Genomic DNA, 17,462 nt, shown 5'->3' with positions numbered 1-17,462 from the left:
TTGAATGATCTCTGACTCTTCCTTTAACTTGAAGCTAAAGAGGACAGAAAAGGGAAGTTAGATAGTTTTCTACAAATGTCAAAAGACATTTCATGAGAATGATAATCACTTTTTAGAATTAGGGATTCTGGCATATTATATTTGAATTAATCAAATAAATAGCAACAACGAAGATCTTATTATTGACTGCTAACAAGACATTGATGAGAATGCCTTACTCTTGATAAGCAAAAAAGCCAATCTGTGAGGTTGTGCCCTGGAAGAAGGAAATGCAGAGAAACAGCAGAGAGGAACCATGGTTTATATACAATGTATTATTTCATCTGAGTACAAGCAATGATAGAAATTATTTTTTATTAATATATACGTATTTTTTATTTCAAAGAAAGATTAGGAAATATCTTAAATGTCTTAAAATTTTGCTCTATATTTATCCAATGTGAAGACTATTAAGATAGAAGCACAACTTTCTAGAAAGTCTCATGCTAAAGAACCAGGATATTAAGTACCAATGTGAAACTTCATGTACCTAATGATTTTAGAAATAATAATTTTTAAAAAGACAGATTTTATGTTATCAGCCTTCAACTTAAACCTTTTTAGATTCATAAGTCTTTCATCTCAAAAACCATTTTTGAACAACTTCAGAGCTAGGATGATCAGAAAAGCATTTTATTAATTCATCAATTTATATAATTTTTAGTAGTGTCCAAGAATATAATACTTGAATGACAGTATTCCTTTTCCCCTTCATACATGACTAATAATTCTAAACAAGGCCACAGCAATAAGTTCAAGGTGAACTTTGAAAAGGAACTCATGACTGACTGTAAAGAAAACTAAGAAAATGACAAAATGACTAATGAAGATGTTGTTACATAAGATGAGAGTAAAGGAGGCAGTGATAGGATCTGAGAAGTCATATATTCAACTATAATAAGAAAACCAGTGTGGTCGGCAGATGATCATTATGTACGTAAAATATGAGGTTAAAAGATAACTAGATTTTGCAGAATTTAGAGTTTTGTCTAAGATTTAACCAAAGCAGAAAAAGCATCTCTTATGTTCAGTGCCACTTGCTGTGAGATATACCAAGATGAGAGGGGCAGGTCTTGCACTCTCAAAGTTTATAATGTAGAAGAAGAAATATGACATGAATGCAAGCAACCTTTAAGATGATGCAAAATGTTGGGCCATGTACATGAGCCATGCATGGGAAGAGCTTTCACAATTCTAAAAAGAATAAGTCACTTCTGGGAGATTCAAAAGATTTCCCAAAGGGAAGGATTTCAGCCTGGCCTTGAAGTGGGATAGTGCTGGATGGTGGGAGGGCAGGAACACAAGGGAAACTAGGGAATGGCTTGAGCCAAGACAGAGAGAGAAGCAAGTTTCAGGACCACTCCATGCAAAAAGCATTCTACTTAGTCAAGAGAGAGTGCATAATTGGTAAAGTGAACAGATTTATCAGTCATGAATGATTTGCCTCTTCTCCCCACAAAATCAAAATTCTCACATGTGAGTATATAAACTATGCCAAAGTCCAAAGTGAAATAAAAGTACAAAGCAATGCTAGAATAAGTAAACATTGTCCATGTCTTTCAAGAAAGTTTTTTTTTCACTTTTGCATGTGGAAGTTACAACAAAATGCCTAACTTTTTGTGAAATATTAGAAAAATGCAAGTATCAAATGTATTTCAAATGACTTGTATATGAACTGAAGATTATATTTTCTGATTTGTAAATATATTTGCAACTTGGCATGGGTGTCTGGATTTGACCCTAACACATATTTGATCTTGAAATTAAGAAAGACTTTTCTTAATTAAGATATTAAAGATATTTTTAAAGCAGCTCTGTTTTAATTTGTTGAATTTAATATAGAGCAGATGATACTCTTTTTAAATGAATGCCCTAGTTACTAGATGAAAAAATGCAATGAAAATTCAATAGATATAATAATGGGATAGTCAATAATGTTTAATTGAGTTCATAATGATTAACTGGTAAAGAATGCTATATCAAAAATGCCCAGAAATATCTAACACTTAGCGATTTTTTTTTCAGAAGTGTTACTAAGGAAACACATTATAAATACAACAGCCCATAGAGCCAAACATCCTAACACAATGATCATATTTCAAAAATCTCTCCCCTTTTTCCAGAGGTTTCTTCAAAATGAATGTATAGATATTGTACTTTGATTCACTAGTTTTAAGTTAGTTAAAACACATACCTATACTTAAAAATCAAAATACAAAGTATTTGAAAGGAGAAATTAGTAGTTATGGACCGGTTGCTGATAGTTTTCACTGCCTAAATTTTTCAGTTACTGAGGTATATTCTAAAGCAGAAACCAAAACAGAAAATCCAGAGGGTTTTCTGTGTGAATGTTTATTGTTATGAATGTTGAACCATAGATCAGTGTACAAGATTAATTGCTGGCATTTTGGGTATGGCAATGCCATTTTGTTCAGAGAACTATATTTTTAGATATGTAAAGTATGCTGCACAGTAGATTAATTTAAAATCCTAATGACATTAAACACTTTTTTGTTTTAAAATGGCTATGCTCTTGACTTGAATTCTCAGATGGAGCTTCATCAGTTCAGTTAGGTGTCAGTACCGGTGTTCTGTCTTCTACATCTTGGGAAACTCCTTTTCAATTAACCAAACATGTAATCTCCTATTATTTCTACCAGGCATAAATAAGCAAAGCCTGAAATTCATCCTGTGACCCAGTGGCCACGTATTCCACATATATTCAGTGTTTTCTTCCTTAATGATAAATGAGGAGTATCATTCAATTGTGTTCTTTAAACAAAAATGACTTATGATTACACTAGTCATAATATGGCCCTATAGCTAAGCCTATAATGCATTTATGAAGAAAGGGGAAAAAAACTATATACAGTTACTTTTTACTAATCTGTCCCTGCTGTGAATTTAGATATGATTTCCTGTCAGGCACAGCAGTTTCTTTTCACTTTTACTCATGAATGGCAGTTAGATCTTAGTTTTCTTGTTCTCTTTAATCCTCTTATGGTATCACTGGTACTTAAAGTCTGCCTCAGATATTAAATTTGCTCAATACCTAGGTCTTCTCTTATGATGGTTCTGGTCCAGTTGCTACAAATTCCTAAAAACTTACTACATCCTACACCCTTTCCTGAACACTAAAAATATCTGAGGACCACATTTTCCCTGCCTGTTCTCTACAACATGGTCTTTCTCTTGTGTTGCTTTATCCTTCCAATCTCGAACTCTGCATAACTGCTATTCTGTCATATAATATGTTCTGCCCCGTTTCCATTGCACATCTGCTTTATAGTATTGATATCCATAGTAAAAATCATATTATTTCCTGGTTAGGGTTTTCTGTTATTCACTTTGATTCACCTACTCAACTCTATATGTAGAAGGGAAATTCCCGTGTGAAGCAAAGAACTCACACTTCCTCACTGAACACCACACTAACAAGAAGCAATCTGTCCAGGACACAGAGCAAACACCAGAGAGGGTCCCCTAGTCCTGAACTCCTCCGCTGGCAGCCTGAACCACATCCTGAGGGGAAGACAGGACAGGACAGTAGTTTAAGAAGTAGGCTTCACAGATTTTTCCAGTTCCAGCTACAGGCCATCACACACAGAGCTCTACGAGTTCATTTCTTCCTGGTAGGGGAGGAAACAGTGCCTGCTTCTTTTCAGAACACAGTTTCCTCTATGTGGACATGCACTTTGGTCAGCAGATCAGATGAGGCAACCATATCATAAAATTACAGGTGACTTATTTAATGTCTGTGGGAAAGCAGCACCCCTGCTCTACCCTACCCCAGATACTCTTTAATGGATATGAATTTACCTGTTTGTCAAAACCAAAAATCCCTCCTTAGTGTTCCCTTTTAAAACAAGACAATTTTGTATCCAGCACCTCCTGGGTGTAGTCTTCCCTACCCTTTGTGAGGGGCCCCAGGGCTCCCTACCCTCACACCTTAATCAAACTCTTGTAGACCCATGGAGACTGGCTTGGTGGCCTAGGCTATTTTGTTTGTAGTCTGCACCAGCCTTCCAGGAGGGTGACCACAGTGCTAGTTGGTTTTGCTCTGAGTGTGAAAACTAAATGTGTAGCATGAAATGCCAGACGAAAAGAGAAATCAGAAATTCACTACCAGTGAGGGCCCAGAGGCTCCCCGAGGCTGGGCATTGGAACCAGTGGCAAAAGAGGTTGTGTTCCTTGCCCTTTCTCTGCCTCCTCCTATGAGCACCATCAATCAGCCAAGTTGCAACTTCTCAGACCAAGCAACTACATGGCTGTCCTAAAAGCACCCCTTCAATGGTGATTTTGTACCTGACCCAAAGGAAATGGAATCGAATAATCAGGTAGTGTTATTTGTGATTGAAGAAAGGCTCCCTGAATGTAGATAAAAATTGGTACAAACAGTGTCATTCTATTCACATAGGAATTCCTTTCTTAGAAATTCATAGTAATTTTTAAAGTATGTTTCAAAAGAAAAAGGAGCTGTTAAATACATTAGTACTGATAGCCTTTAGAAGTTATTTCCATCTCATTTCTTGGCATTTTTAATAAAAAAAGTATAATTTATTCTGAAATGTATGTTCTGAGAGGAATGATTAATATCCTTCTTATTATTATAACATCTAGAACAAAATTTATTTGGCCTCTTTCAACTGTAAGAGCATGGGAGGTAATTTCCTCTTGAAAACTAAGAAAAAATAGCTCTCTACTTTAAATGATACCCAAATTGCTGAAACCTGAATTGTAAAATTTCATTAAGCAACCTTAATGAAGATCATTCCCATTAGCTCCTCGTAAAACCCCCTTTTGAAAATGTCCCTATATTCATAAAGCAGACAGGTATGAAGGGAAGAATTTGTTAGTTGCATGCTTCAAAAACTAGTAGCATGCTAACAAGCCAAGGTGCTGGGAACAGCTTATTGTCAAAGTGCGAGTGGGGAGCTGCTCTTCTATGCCCTCACTAGTAAGCATGATGGTGTCTGCATATGGGCACTTAATCACACTATCTGATGATTGAAAAACAACTTCAAAGAAAAAGTGATGATGGGTTTGTGGTTGTTTGGGAGTTACTTCAAACTTCCTGAGAGATTTAGTCTAAGGTCTTTGTACCTTGTTTTTCTTGAAGATCAAAGTATCTGTGTCTTCCGGAGGTGACTGCATTCGAACATACAAGCCGGAAATCAAGAAAGGAAGCTACAATAATATTATTGTCAACGTCAAGACAGCCGTTGCTGACAACCTCCTTTTTTATCTTGGAAGTGCCAAATTTGTAAGTCTAATATTCAGCTTTTTTTAGTCTACTGTGTACATGTAATGTCAGAGGGTAACCCTGGTGTTAGGGGAAAATCACAGAATTTATAACATGGTCCCAACAGTGTCTAAGGTAGCCAGCCTTTCAGATTTGAAAACTTTAGAATCTCACCACACGAAGTTCTGAAGTGTCACGTGAAGTCAGAAAGCAAATAAGTAGAGAATTCTTTACAATATTTAGGCATATTTGCTTTCATCTATTAGTACGCCAGCATTTACTTTGAATTATGTTTTCAGATCTAGCTATTTAAAAAGAAGAGCTAGTAGATATAAAGCTTTTTTTTTTCAAACTGGGAAATTACAAGGAAAGTTCATATTAGTAAAATTAAAATAGCAAATTATGTCCTAATTTCTTACCAATGAAAATCTTCTAACTCATGTTGACTTTATGACTCAAACTGAAATGGCATAAGTTGAATCTACAAAAACTTACACATAGAGTTCTAATGCTTTCCATTTGAACCACTTGATTCTACATGAACTTCCAAAATGAATAAGACTCTAGCAAACTAGTTTTGAAATAAGTAAATATTTGCCATTTCAGATGAGGAACTTTGGATCACTTTGGGTAAATAAAAAAAAAAATCATAGCTGCACCTCAAAAATGTCAGTGTCATTGGTGAAAACAATAATGAATTCTGAATCCAATTATTTTACATATCTCTATATGACACCTGTGAAAAAGTACTCTGAGGTCCTCCTCTTTCAAAGGGCTTTACATCTAATAATCTACTGTTCTTGTATTTCTCCAAACCAGATTGACTTTCTGGCTATAGAAATGCGTAAAGGCAAAGTAAGTTTCCTCTGGGATGTTGGATCTGGAGTTGGGCGTGTGGAATATCCAGATTTGACTATTGATGATTCACATTGGTACCGTATTGAAGCATCAAGGTAACTACTCAATAAAGATTAAGATAACTCAGTAACAGAATTTTGAAGTAGCTTTCCAGTTTCAGAGAAAACTCCTATTTCCATTTTAATACGGTAGCTGTGTATGATTGTATGTATATATTATGAATTTTACATATTACATGTATATGCATAAATGTGGGTATACATATATTTGTATACCTGTTAAGAATGCCACACCTTCAAGGTACCAACCAGAGTGACCAATCTATTTATGACCTCTTCATCTGTTATCTGGTGGAAATTTGGGGATTTAGACATTTGAAGTCATTTTATTTTGCTTGAGGGGGAAAATAAATTACTGACATTCTTGTTAAACAAAGGCCAGAGCCTAAGAATTCCATTATTGCTTATCTTTTTGTGTACATAACTCCTCTTCTCGCCTAGGTAGCAACAATGTCTTCAGGCAGATGCAAAAAAAAAAAAAAAACAAACAAAAAAACAAAAAAACAAAAAAAACCAAGAAACTGTGAAATTGTCAGCATCCATATGTATTATGTCAATCCTTTCTTCTGAGAATGCAAAGTCATAGGAAATTGAATCAGTTATTCTATCTCTGAAGCCTTAATCCAATTATCAACATTGAGCAGCACGTGGATTACTTAAACAACCATTCCTGTCTCCAGAACTTGCCCCCTGTTTTCTGTTCTTTTCCCAATTCTTAATTCCCTATTAAGCTCAAAGCATCTAACAGCTGAGTGTTGTGGCTAAGGACCTAGAACTGTAGATGAAGTTCTTCAAACAGGTGCAGAACACTTGAACTACCACTCAATATAGATAAGGGGTACATATAGTTTCATTCTGCTTATACATGCTTATTTTTTCTAAAATAAAGTTTGAAAGAAAATTTTATGGAAAGCAATAGTTTTAGTTCAGCAAAGGGGTGTGTGTGTGTGTGTGTGTGTGTGTGTGTGTGAGAGAGAGAGAGAGAGAGAGAGAGAGAGAGAGAGAGAGAGAGAGAGATTGATTAAAAAAAACAGAATGTGCTAACATATGTGGTAGTAATGGAGGGATTAAATATTTTACCAGGTTCTAGGACATTTATTCTCACGAAGTACACTTTTATCAGAAGAGATTCATTCTGTTAAAGAAGAACTTTAATTGTTAAATTCACTCTTTTGTTCCCATGTATTTCATTTAAAGCTGGCCCTTAAAGATAAAAAGATTACCAAAATGAGACAGCAGGGAGAGAAATATGACACTGAAGTTGTGTTATGACTGCTTGTCTCAGAAGAGAGACCAGATTTTCATATTTAACAATGCATGGAAATTAATCACTTGAAGAAGAAAATGAAATAAAATGCTAATAGCTTTCAAAATTCTGTTAATTGAATTTAAGAGAACTCCCATATAATTTATATACACAACTCTGAAGACTAGATATTATACTATATAGATTAAGATGGTGCAGCAAACTAAAAGACAATTTCAGGAAGACTACCTCAGCAAATTTGTACTCAAAATATTATAAGGAATATTAGGGAAAAAATATGCATCTTCTACTGCATAAGGGTGGCTCATCTGGGTTTCACTTGCCAAATTAAATTAGACAAAATGCTAAATGAATTGATATAAATTTGTTGAATGCATAGAAAACACCAATTATGTAAAACAATAGGAAAAATGTTTCCATTTGACTCATAGCTATTTCATAAACTAATGGATGCTGTGTCATTTTGTATCAGTGGGCACACAGAATCAGGATAAGACTCTCTAGTCCTGGTTCAATCTGACTGTAAATATCCAACAAAGATCAGACTCTGGGTGTTAATTTGAGATTTAATGAGTTTGGAATATTTGTAGCTAGACATCTACTTTTATCTGAAAATTTTCCACAAGAGTGCTCTATACTTTGTTATTGAAATCTAAAGTTGACAGAGATATGATATATATTTTATTTTCTATATTTCCTTCCCCTTTATTTTAACACTTACCCTTAAAGAACGGGAAGAAATGGATCTATTTCTGTGAGAGCCCTGGATGGACCCAAAGCCAGCATTGTGCCCAGCACCTACCACTCAGTATCCCCTCCAGGATACACCATTCTAGATGTGGATGCAAATGCAATGCTGTTTGTTGGTGGCTTGACTGGGAAATTAAAGGTAATGTGCTCTTGCCCACTCTCTTTATTTCATCTTTAGAGACAACTCTTGCCTGATTTCTTTGGAAGAAGGCATGAAGAAGCTCTGAAAAAACTTGTAACTTTATACTTGACTTTAAAAAAAAAGAACACAAATTTATTTTGAGTAAAAGTTTCTTCTTTGAATCATGAAAACTCAATCTGGAAACATTGTATTTATAACCCATGTGCATTTACCTAAATAATTGTTTTGCCCTTATCAGTGGCATTAGTTTTTTGGGTTTTTTCCTTCTTTTAGTTGCCTCAAGAGCAAAGTATTTTTTTAAAATATACATCATTTTCTGAACCAATTTGTAATTTATAGACATGAAGTGCTATAAAGTTCATATTCACATCTAATTAAAAGATTCATGAATACCTTGGGAAATATCAAAGGAGCTATAAGCTTTCAAATCATGATCTGGTTTTAAAAGTTTTCGAGTTGCTCTTCTCATTCTCAGAGTAATGCACTTAATATTCATAATTGCTTCATGACAGGTCCTCGTGCATTTCAAATTGCAAAGTGCCTGCATTTTAAAGAAGCTTATGTTGATTAAATGGAATTAGGTATTGAAAAACAACCTGTGGGTGATATGCAAGAGTACAACCAAATATAATGGCTAATCCTGGACTAGTCATAATCACCCTGGGATGAGATTAGTCAGAAAATGTGAAAAGTCAGGGTGACCCCAAATTTATGAGAACTCAACCTGCATAGAGAGCAAGGATGCTTTGTTTGCTTTGTATACGAGATGTGACTATAAAACATGGGAATTGATTCCACAAATACAGACTAAAATCATCCTCATTTCCTAGAACAACATATAAATATATGTGGCACATAATAACATATAGTCATATTGCCAAGTCTCTCTGCTTCCTAGAAAGATAAATATAGGTGTAGCACACAGTGGTACAAAAGCCATGAATTTTGAAATCAAATCCAGCTTGGAATCCCTCCTCAACCACTTACTAAAATATGACCTCAGGCAAGTCATTTAACCCCTTGAGCTTCAATTTTCTCAACTAGAAAAGGGTGATAAAAATATCCATTTTGCTTTTTTATTGTAGTAAACAATAATGTGCTTTTATAACACTTTTTAAACAGTGTGCACTAAGTAATATTCTAAGTATCTTACATGAATTAACTCATTTAATCGTCACAAACATTCCAAAAATTATGTCTTAGTCTGTCTGTATGGGCTGCTATAACAAAATTACCATAAAATTACTGCTATAACAAAATTACCATTGGATAGCTAATAAGCAGAAAATTACTGAATGCTAAGCTCAAAATGCCAACAGATTTGATGTCTAATGGGTGCCTGTTACACATGAAAGGAACATTCTTGCTGTGTCTTCGTAGTAGAAGGGGGTGGGGTATGTTCCCTTATACCTGTTTTATAAGGACACTAAACCCATTCATAGAGGCACCACCCTTATGATCTGATCACCTTCGAAGTCCCTCACCTCCTAATGCCTTGTGAATCAGTATTTCAACACAAGAACTGGGCAGTGAGGTAGGGAGGACATAGATGTTAAGTCATAGCAGATAGATATTTATATCCTCATTTCATAGTTAAGGAGTCTAATAAGAGAGAAGTGACTGTCCTGATCAAGGTCACAGTACTTAGCGGCAGAGCGGGCATTTGAATACAGGTTAACAAGCACAGGAGTCTCTCTCTTAATCACCATGCTCTACTGCTAAGATGAGTAGGGAGAACATGTGTACCAATCAGGTGACCAGTGCCCAAGTCAAGGTAGTCACACCTTAAATAAAGTCTTACTATGCAGTTGTCACTGGCACAAAGCAACTTTTTGTCAGTCTCAGGAAAAAAAAAAAAGTAGACAAATGAAATCTATAGAAAATCTTAAGAAACCATTTTGGCCAAGAGTTTCAAGACTCCTGTCACATGAGAATATGAGTCAAAGCTACAAAAAAAGTAACTAAATGAACTTGATGATGAAAATTCAAATGAGCAGGAAAATTTCTCAAGTATAGCTTTTTATGATACAAGGAGACACAAAAAGAATCCACAAGTAGGATAATCAACCTCTGGAAAATGTTCTGAGGGAGTATTCCAAGGACCATTCTGACTTGTAATATCAGGGGCTCTGATCAACATTCTTTCCACACAGGCACATTGATAAGAAGATATTCATGTGATGGGTTTAAATAAAGATATAACTAAAAATTTTTAGCCATTCATTGACCATCTTTTTACATTCATTCTAAAACTCGAACATGTCAATCTACCCTTATTTCCAGATAATTCAAGTAATGTGGATTAGCTTTAGCAGAGTTTCTAAAGTTGTAAGGCACCCAAATTTAGAGTTTATCCATAATACATGAAGGTTTAAACAAATGTTAAGTTGTTTAAACTACATCAAGGATCTCTAAAGTGAACTGGGTCACTTTCCTCCTTTGCAGTAGTGGTATGTATGAAGCATATGGCGTTTCCCTGTGAGAACAACATCAAGATTGGCATTCAGCAGATTTTTATCGAGCCCTCTTAGACCCTGAGGCCTGTGCTAGAAATACCAGCAAGCATAACTTGTATGGTCCTTTTCATACAAATTTGCTTCTTTTTCTTCATTCTCTTGAACTGGAGACCTACCTGGTTATGAATAGAAATGAAAAGTGAAAGGCAGCCCTATTATAAAATGATAAGGATATGTGTGTTCTTTTTTTCCCTTCTCCCTGTGTTATCAATCTTTCTCATGCTCTCAAGAGAGAAATATTCTTAGTGTATGTGTGGTCGAGATTTGCCCACAGAAAATCATGTAGGTGCAGTAGTGCTTATTAAACAACTATTCTATGCCAGACACTGAGCTTGGTACCATAAAGAAATCATCTAATTGAATTTCCACAATAAACCCATGTTGTAGACCAAAAAATAAAAATGTAGAGAACTTCAGCAGAAACTAGAAATTGTTTATAGACTTCTGTCAATATCTGTGGGTTCCCCAATCTAAGATCCAACCAACCAAGGATCAATAATATTCAGAAAATAAAGTTGCATTTGTACTAAACATGTCCAGATTCAGATTTATTATTATTATTATTCTCTAAACTATGCAGTATAACAACTCTTTCCATAGTGTTTATGTCATATTAGGCTTTATAAGCAATCTAGAAGTGATTTAAAGTATATGGAGGATGCGTCAAGTTTATATGCAATTACTACCCCATTTTGTACAAGGGACTTGAGCCTCTAAGAATTGTGGTATCCATGGGAGTCTTGGAACCAACCATCGTGAATACCAAGGGACAATTGCATTCATCAATGGGGATAAAGTGGTACAACAAAAAGTAACCAGCATCTATAGATGAAATATTTGAGCTTCCATCACCCCTTTATTTTGAGCCATCTTGGAGTAACTTTGGTGATATAATGTTGTTAAAAGAAGAGTAGATGTGAAATTAAGAATATCAGAAAAATAGATAATAACTAGTCTAGCTTCTACTGTTGGTAATTCTTGCAGATACTGGGAGATTATTTGTGAAATTCTTAATTTTAACAAGTACAATACCTTTCTCTGCAGAAGGCCGATGCTGTGCGTGTGATTACATTCACTGGCTGTATGGGAGAAACACACTTTGATGGTAAACCTATAGGTTTGTGGAATTTCCGAGAAAAAGAAGGTGACTGCAAAGGATGTACTGTAAGGTTAGTTGAGAACTCCCCTGAGAATGGTTCTGTGTGTCATGAAAGTTTTTATTTTACAGTGTAAAATTATATTGTCACATAGATAATATGGAGCTGTTTTGAAATGATTATACAGAGGTGGATTTACCATAAAGCTAATGTAACTTCTAGTTCTTGCTTCTGATTTATATAGGTATTTTTAAGGTCCTGGGAGGTACTCTAGCAGTACATTTATCAATTTCCTATGAATGTTTTCAGTGGAAACCACAGGACTTTAAGATTCTGTTTATAGGAGACGAATCTGGGGTCTAGACAGACCAGAAGAAATTCTATGTTACAAGTCATCCACTATAAGATAGAGGCTGGAATAGAAGTTTGAAAATACAACAGTATACAAAGAATGTAGGAAGAATAATTTTTTTTTTGTACTGGGGATTGACTCAGAGATACTTTACCACTGACCCATAGTCCTAATACTTTTTAATTTTTTGAGACAGGGTTTTACTCACTTAATGAAGGTCTCACTAAATTGCAGAGTCTGGTCTTGAACTTAAAATCTTCCTTCTCCAGCCTCTCAATTCACTGGGATGGCAGGTGATATGTCACCCCTGCTCCTAGCAAGAATACAAATTTTTATATAAACTTGAATACAGGATATAAAATAATTAGCTAGAAGTAGAGGATTTCTCAGCATAAAAAAATGGAGTCCTCTAGTTACACTATCATAAAATAATTTCATTATAATAAGTTGAAGCTATAAAACACAAATTAAATATCTGGAACATTTAATGTGATATACATAGCAATTCAAAAGTGCTAAGGAGTTTGTGTTTTTTACTTCTAATTTAAAGGGCACATGCATACTTTCAAAACCCAAGTCACTCATTAAAATGCCAGAATACACTGTACATTTTCTTCTCAGCATTTTTAGAGTTGCATAGAAGAAAGTAGCTCCAAAGTAATTCCTTATGAAAATTTAAACTTCCAACTCTCTTTCTTTTTGGCATCTTGAATTTATCAACACAACATGAGGATAGTTTGAAAGCCTGACCTATTTAAAATATTTTTTAAATAATCTTCAATAAAATTTAATATGGAAGGTTATCTGTAAAATTCTTTCACTACAACAAAAGTGATGAGGTCTGTTTTAATGTTTTACTACTCACAAAGAAACACCAACTTTTTTCTACGTATCTTTGGTAAATTTCTAAGTAGAATTTTCAGAAGCCTGTTACCAACAAAACATCTAAAGCACTTAATATCTATTGAGTGGTGCATATCAGATAGGACTATAACACCACTAATTATTAATTCTGCAAAGATATTGTACTTCCAACCTACAATGTGTTATATTAATTGAAATTAATAATAATAATAATAATAATAATAATAATAATAGAATTCCTATATATTCATAGGGCAATTTGTAGGTTAAAAGATTCATGCATACAATTACCTGATACTAGGATGAAGCCAGTCTTGTTCCAGATATCAAGAAATTTATCACCAGGAAGAAAGAAAAGCCAAATGTTAAAATATAAGCTATTTTTAAAAATCCCTTTTAAAAGGTACCAAGTGTACATAGGTTGTTCACATCAGGTTGAAGGCATCAAGATCTGTTTAGTGGAGGAGGCAACATTTGAGGTGGCCCTTAACATGGGATAAAAGTCCAACAAGAGGAGAGAGCAGGTGAGATGTGGAATTTGGAGAACATTCTGGTCCCAGAGATCAGGGAAAGAAAATGTGGGGAGGCTGAAAAGCCAGTCTACAGTTTGTAAAATGCTGAATAAGTGTGAACTTGCTCATACAGGATTGGTTAGTGGGAGAACAATACAAGTAACAAACAGAGGTCACATGGGTTTGTACCCAGTCCTTCCCATCAGGTTAATGTTTTGCATGTCAAGTAAGGATAGCAGAATGCAAAGCAACCTAACAGTCTGCGGACGCTGAGATCAGGATACCGAGCCCATAGTGCAGCCTGCATACAAAGCCATTTCACCTGCACACTTGTCCTCAGCTGGCTTTGGCAAAGCATTCCAGCTCGGAAATGTTCATTGCCCAGTTCTCCTCTATCACAGTGCATTTTGAGCACATGGTCACCCTGCAGGGTCAACCCTTCCTTACACTCCAGGTAGTCAAACTGCCTTCACCTTTTCCTTTGAAGGTGAAGTTCTGTTTCTGGAATGATTCTCTGTTTTTAGATTTTTTTTTAATGTATCTTTTTGAGCTGTGCAAATATTTTTATTAGGACTGTCATTTTTTTTTGTGAATGCTCTGATTATGTGGTTGCATAAATTTTGAATGATCTTCCCCAAACTATTTTCTCATAAACACTGGTATTTTTAAGAATCATTTTTTAGAGCTTTAGGTATTGTTTGTGTTCTGTTTTCTTTTCAGGAAAACACGGATCACATTTTTAACATAATGACCAATTGTTCCAGTTAAAGGGCAAAAGTGAATTTATAGAAAAGATGTAAAACATGAAGCTAAAAGAACTAGATTGGAAAACTTTGTAGAAGACCTAGAGTGTCAGTTTTAGAAATTTGTATTTATTCAGTAGTCAATAGAAGGGTTATAATTATTGTTATACTTTGGAAAGATTACTTTGTCAATGGTATATTTTAAAATGTATCTCATTTTTCTTAAACTGCCAAAAATCACATTAAGATTAAAATACAGAAAAAAAATGCTGAAAGTAAAATGTATTTAGCTAAACATTAAAATTATGATGAAATTTTAAATACCAAAAGCCATCATACATAACTGCTTGTTAACTACAGAATAAAATGGTGGTTTCAAAATAGCACAGTTAATCCTTTGTAACTTGACCAAACATCCAGGTTCAACAGAGAAAAATAAGGGAAGTTAAGATGCTTTCAGTTATTAATATACTAGTTACTTTTTCTGGTAAATGTGCTCAAAATCAATTTAGGAAAAATCTAGTATAATGTTAGCTGTTGAATTATTACAGAATATACCTGGAAGAATTTGTTGTCCCTCATCCCAAAGTCACCAAGCCTAGAATTGTTTTTTAGGCTATTATCATCGAATAATTAAGTACATCTATCTGTATGCCACTCACTTCTACACAAAACTCTTTTCCTTAGTTTGTCTATTGCTTTAGTAAGAGAATCTCCTCAGCGTTAGAGTTGAAGGGGCTTAAGAATCCTATAAGTGATCTAACTTATAATATCACAGTTGAGAAACTTAGACATGAAACTATTTAGAGACTTGTAGCAAGACCTTCATGAGATTTCATAGTAGACTCCAGGGTACTTGCCATCTAATCTGTTGTTTTTTCTATTACCTGTTGAGGGAGTTGGTAGATTAGAGACATAAGGACACCAGGGTACAAGTATTCAAAGTTTTTGTATATGAAAAATAAAATGTAATATTTTTGTTTTGATTCTCCAACCTATGCTCACCTTGTATTGTGAGACTTTAATGTTTTTGATTTGGATATTTTTTAAAGTTATAAGTAACACTGTATTGGGCCAAAGTATCAATAAAACAGTCAACAGGGATTCCCACAACTCTTTCTTGGGTTGCATTGGTAACCTACCTGTATATAATGAAAAATTCTAGTAATTGAGAACTTTAGGGAACTTCTAGGTAGATTTTCAGCAACATTTTCTCATCACTAATGCATTGCTCCAGAAAGTAATGTATTCATTATCATCATGAAGGAAGGCGTCATAATAGCCAATTTATTCACTATCAGTTCTACTCGTAAGAGGTTGATTTACTCAGTCTTCCAGTTAGCATTTCTCATGAGTATTGAAAAAGCATCTTTTGCTTTATCTTTAGTGCTTTTATCTCTCTAGTCCAGGAACAGAATGCTAAGTATGTAACAGCTCTTTCTACACAAGCCCATTAAGTTTTTGTTCACTATATATTTTCTCATTAAACATTATTTCATAAAAATAGTATTTTAGACTCCTGTTGTTTTATAATGATAATACAATAATATTTCTCAATCTCTCTTTCTATGCTCAAGCTGATACAACACTCCAGGTTCAGAGATTAAATATATCCTAACATGCAGATACTGTAAGTTTAAAACAATATCCCCATGATATCAATAGTGATTAAATAGATAAGATAGGTAGATATATAACATCATTTGAAAAAAAATTAAACTGCACCACAAGACTTAGGTATAATTATTCAATCAATACTGAGTAAGCATGTATTCTCTTGAAGAACTTGTCTATACTAAAATCTTCTTTACCCTACAAATGCATACTGGCTTCTTTGAGCCAAATGCTACGTAGATGTTGAATCCCATCACATGAGGACTGGCCTGTAATTTCTAGATGGTCTCACAGAGCTTCTAGAAGTGAAGGACACAGATTAAAAAAAATACACAATTAAATACAGGCATCCTTCATTGTTGAAGTCTAATCTGTTCTAAGAAAATCTACTGGATGGTGAATATTCAGAGATTAGGGGTCTGATAGTCCATTATATTATGCATTTGGGAAGTCTAATTATAGACTTTCAACCTATCCCCAAACTCCACCAGTTTTCACAAATAGCAATAAGATAAGCTTAAACACCAATATAACTATTCACCAATTGCATCATCTAAACATAAAAAAAATTTGAAGTACCCATTATTACCTACTTTTGAACACCTAATGAAGTCCAGGTGAAAGATGGTTATTTTTTGTTATAAAATGATAGTAGTAGAGGTGGTGAGAAGCAGAAGAATAGAAGACATATTGGGCATGGTTTCTGCTCTACCAAAGCTTACAATCTAGTCTCAGTTTGATACATTGAATGATGATGGACAGAGTAGGTCTAATTCATGTGAGATGTTTCCTTTCAGTCCTCAGGTGGAAGACAGTGAAGGGACTATTCAGTTTGATGGAGAAGGTTATGCATTGGTCAGCCGCCCCATTCGCTGGTACCCCAATATCTCCACTGTCATGTTCAAGTTCCGGACATTTTCATCAAGTGCTCTCCTCATGTACCTTGCCACAAGAGACCTGGTAAAGAAAACATGCACAGTCAGAGTTTTCATAATTGATAATGTATTTGCTTCTTTTTGTAAAATTCCAGTACAGTTATCACTTATTTGTAAAAATCATCAGTTATTGTTTAAAAAGTCTGGGATGGGCTTGGGTTGTGGCTCAGTGGTAGAGTGCTCAACTACCATTTGGGAAGCACTGGGTTGGATCCTCAGCACCACATAAAAATAAATAAAATAAAGGTAGTGTGTCCAACTACAATTAAAAATATAAAAAATGGGTCTGGGATGACTATATGGTAGTCAAAGGTGGGTGCTGCAGATGATGCTTATATATTTTTATTGATAACTTCAATTATGGATACAATTTAATTGTCATTTATTTTCAATATAACTTCTTATATAATCCTTTAAGAGAAGCAGACAGTAAATATTTTCCCAGTATAAAATTGTACAGCAGAAAAACTAT

The 17,462-nt window shown here is 34.6% G+C and overlaps 1 protein-coding gene across 1 annotated transcript in view; it reads left to right on the top strand.

Moving 5' to 3' along the window:
* Positions 1-17,462, top strand: part of Lama2 (laminin subunit alpha 2) — a 555,405-nt gene that overhangs the window by 489,971 nt on the left and 47,972 nt on the right. Inside the window, exons 45-49 of the mRNA XM_077801650.1 lie at positions 5,159-5,302; positions 6,101-6,234; positions 8,195-8,354; positions 11,918-12,042; positions 16,853-17,015. Of these exons, the coding sequence (XP_077657776.1) occupies positions 5,159-5,302; positions 6,101-6,234; positions 8,195-8,354; positions 11,918-12,042; positions 16,853-17,015 (726 nt within the window). The remainder of the gene's footprint in view (positions 1-5,158; positions 5,303-6,100; positions 6,235-8,194; positions 8,355-11,917; positions 12,043-16,852; positions 17,016-17,462) is intronic.

The sequence above is a fragment of the Urocitellus parryii genome, chromosome 8, assembly GCF_045843805.1.
Source record: "Urocitellus parryii isolate mUroPar1 chromosome 8, mUroPar1.hap1, whole genome shotgun sequence".
Taxonomy (NCBI): Eukaryota; Metazoa; Chordata; class Mammalia; order Rodentia; family Sciuridae; genus Urocitellus; species Urocitellus parryii.
This window is presented reverse-complemented; position numbering and strand designations above follow the sequence as displayed.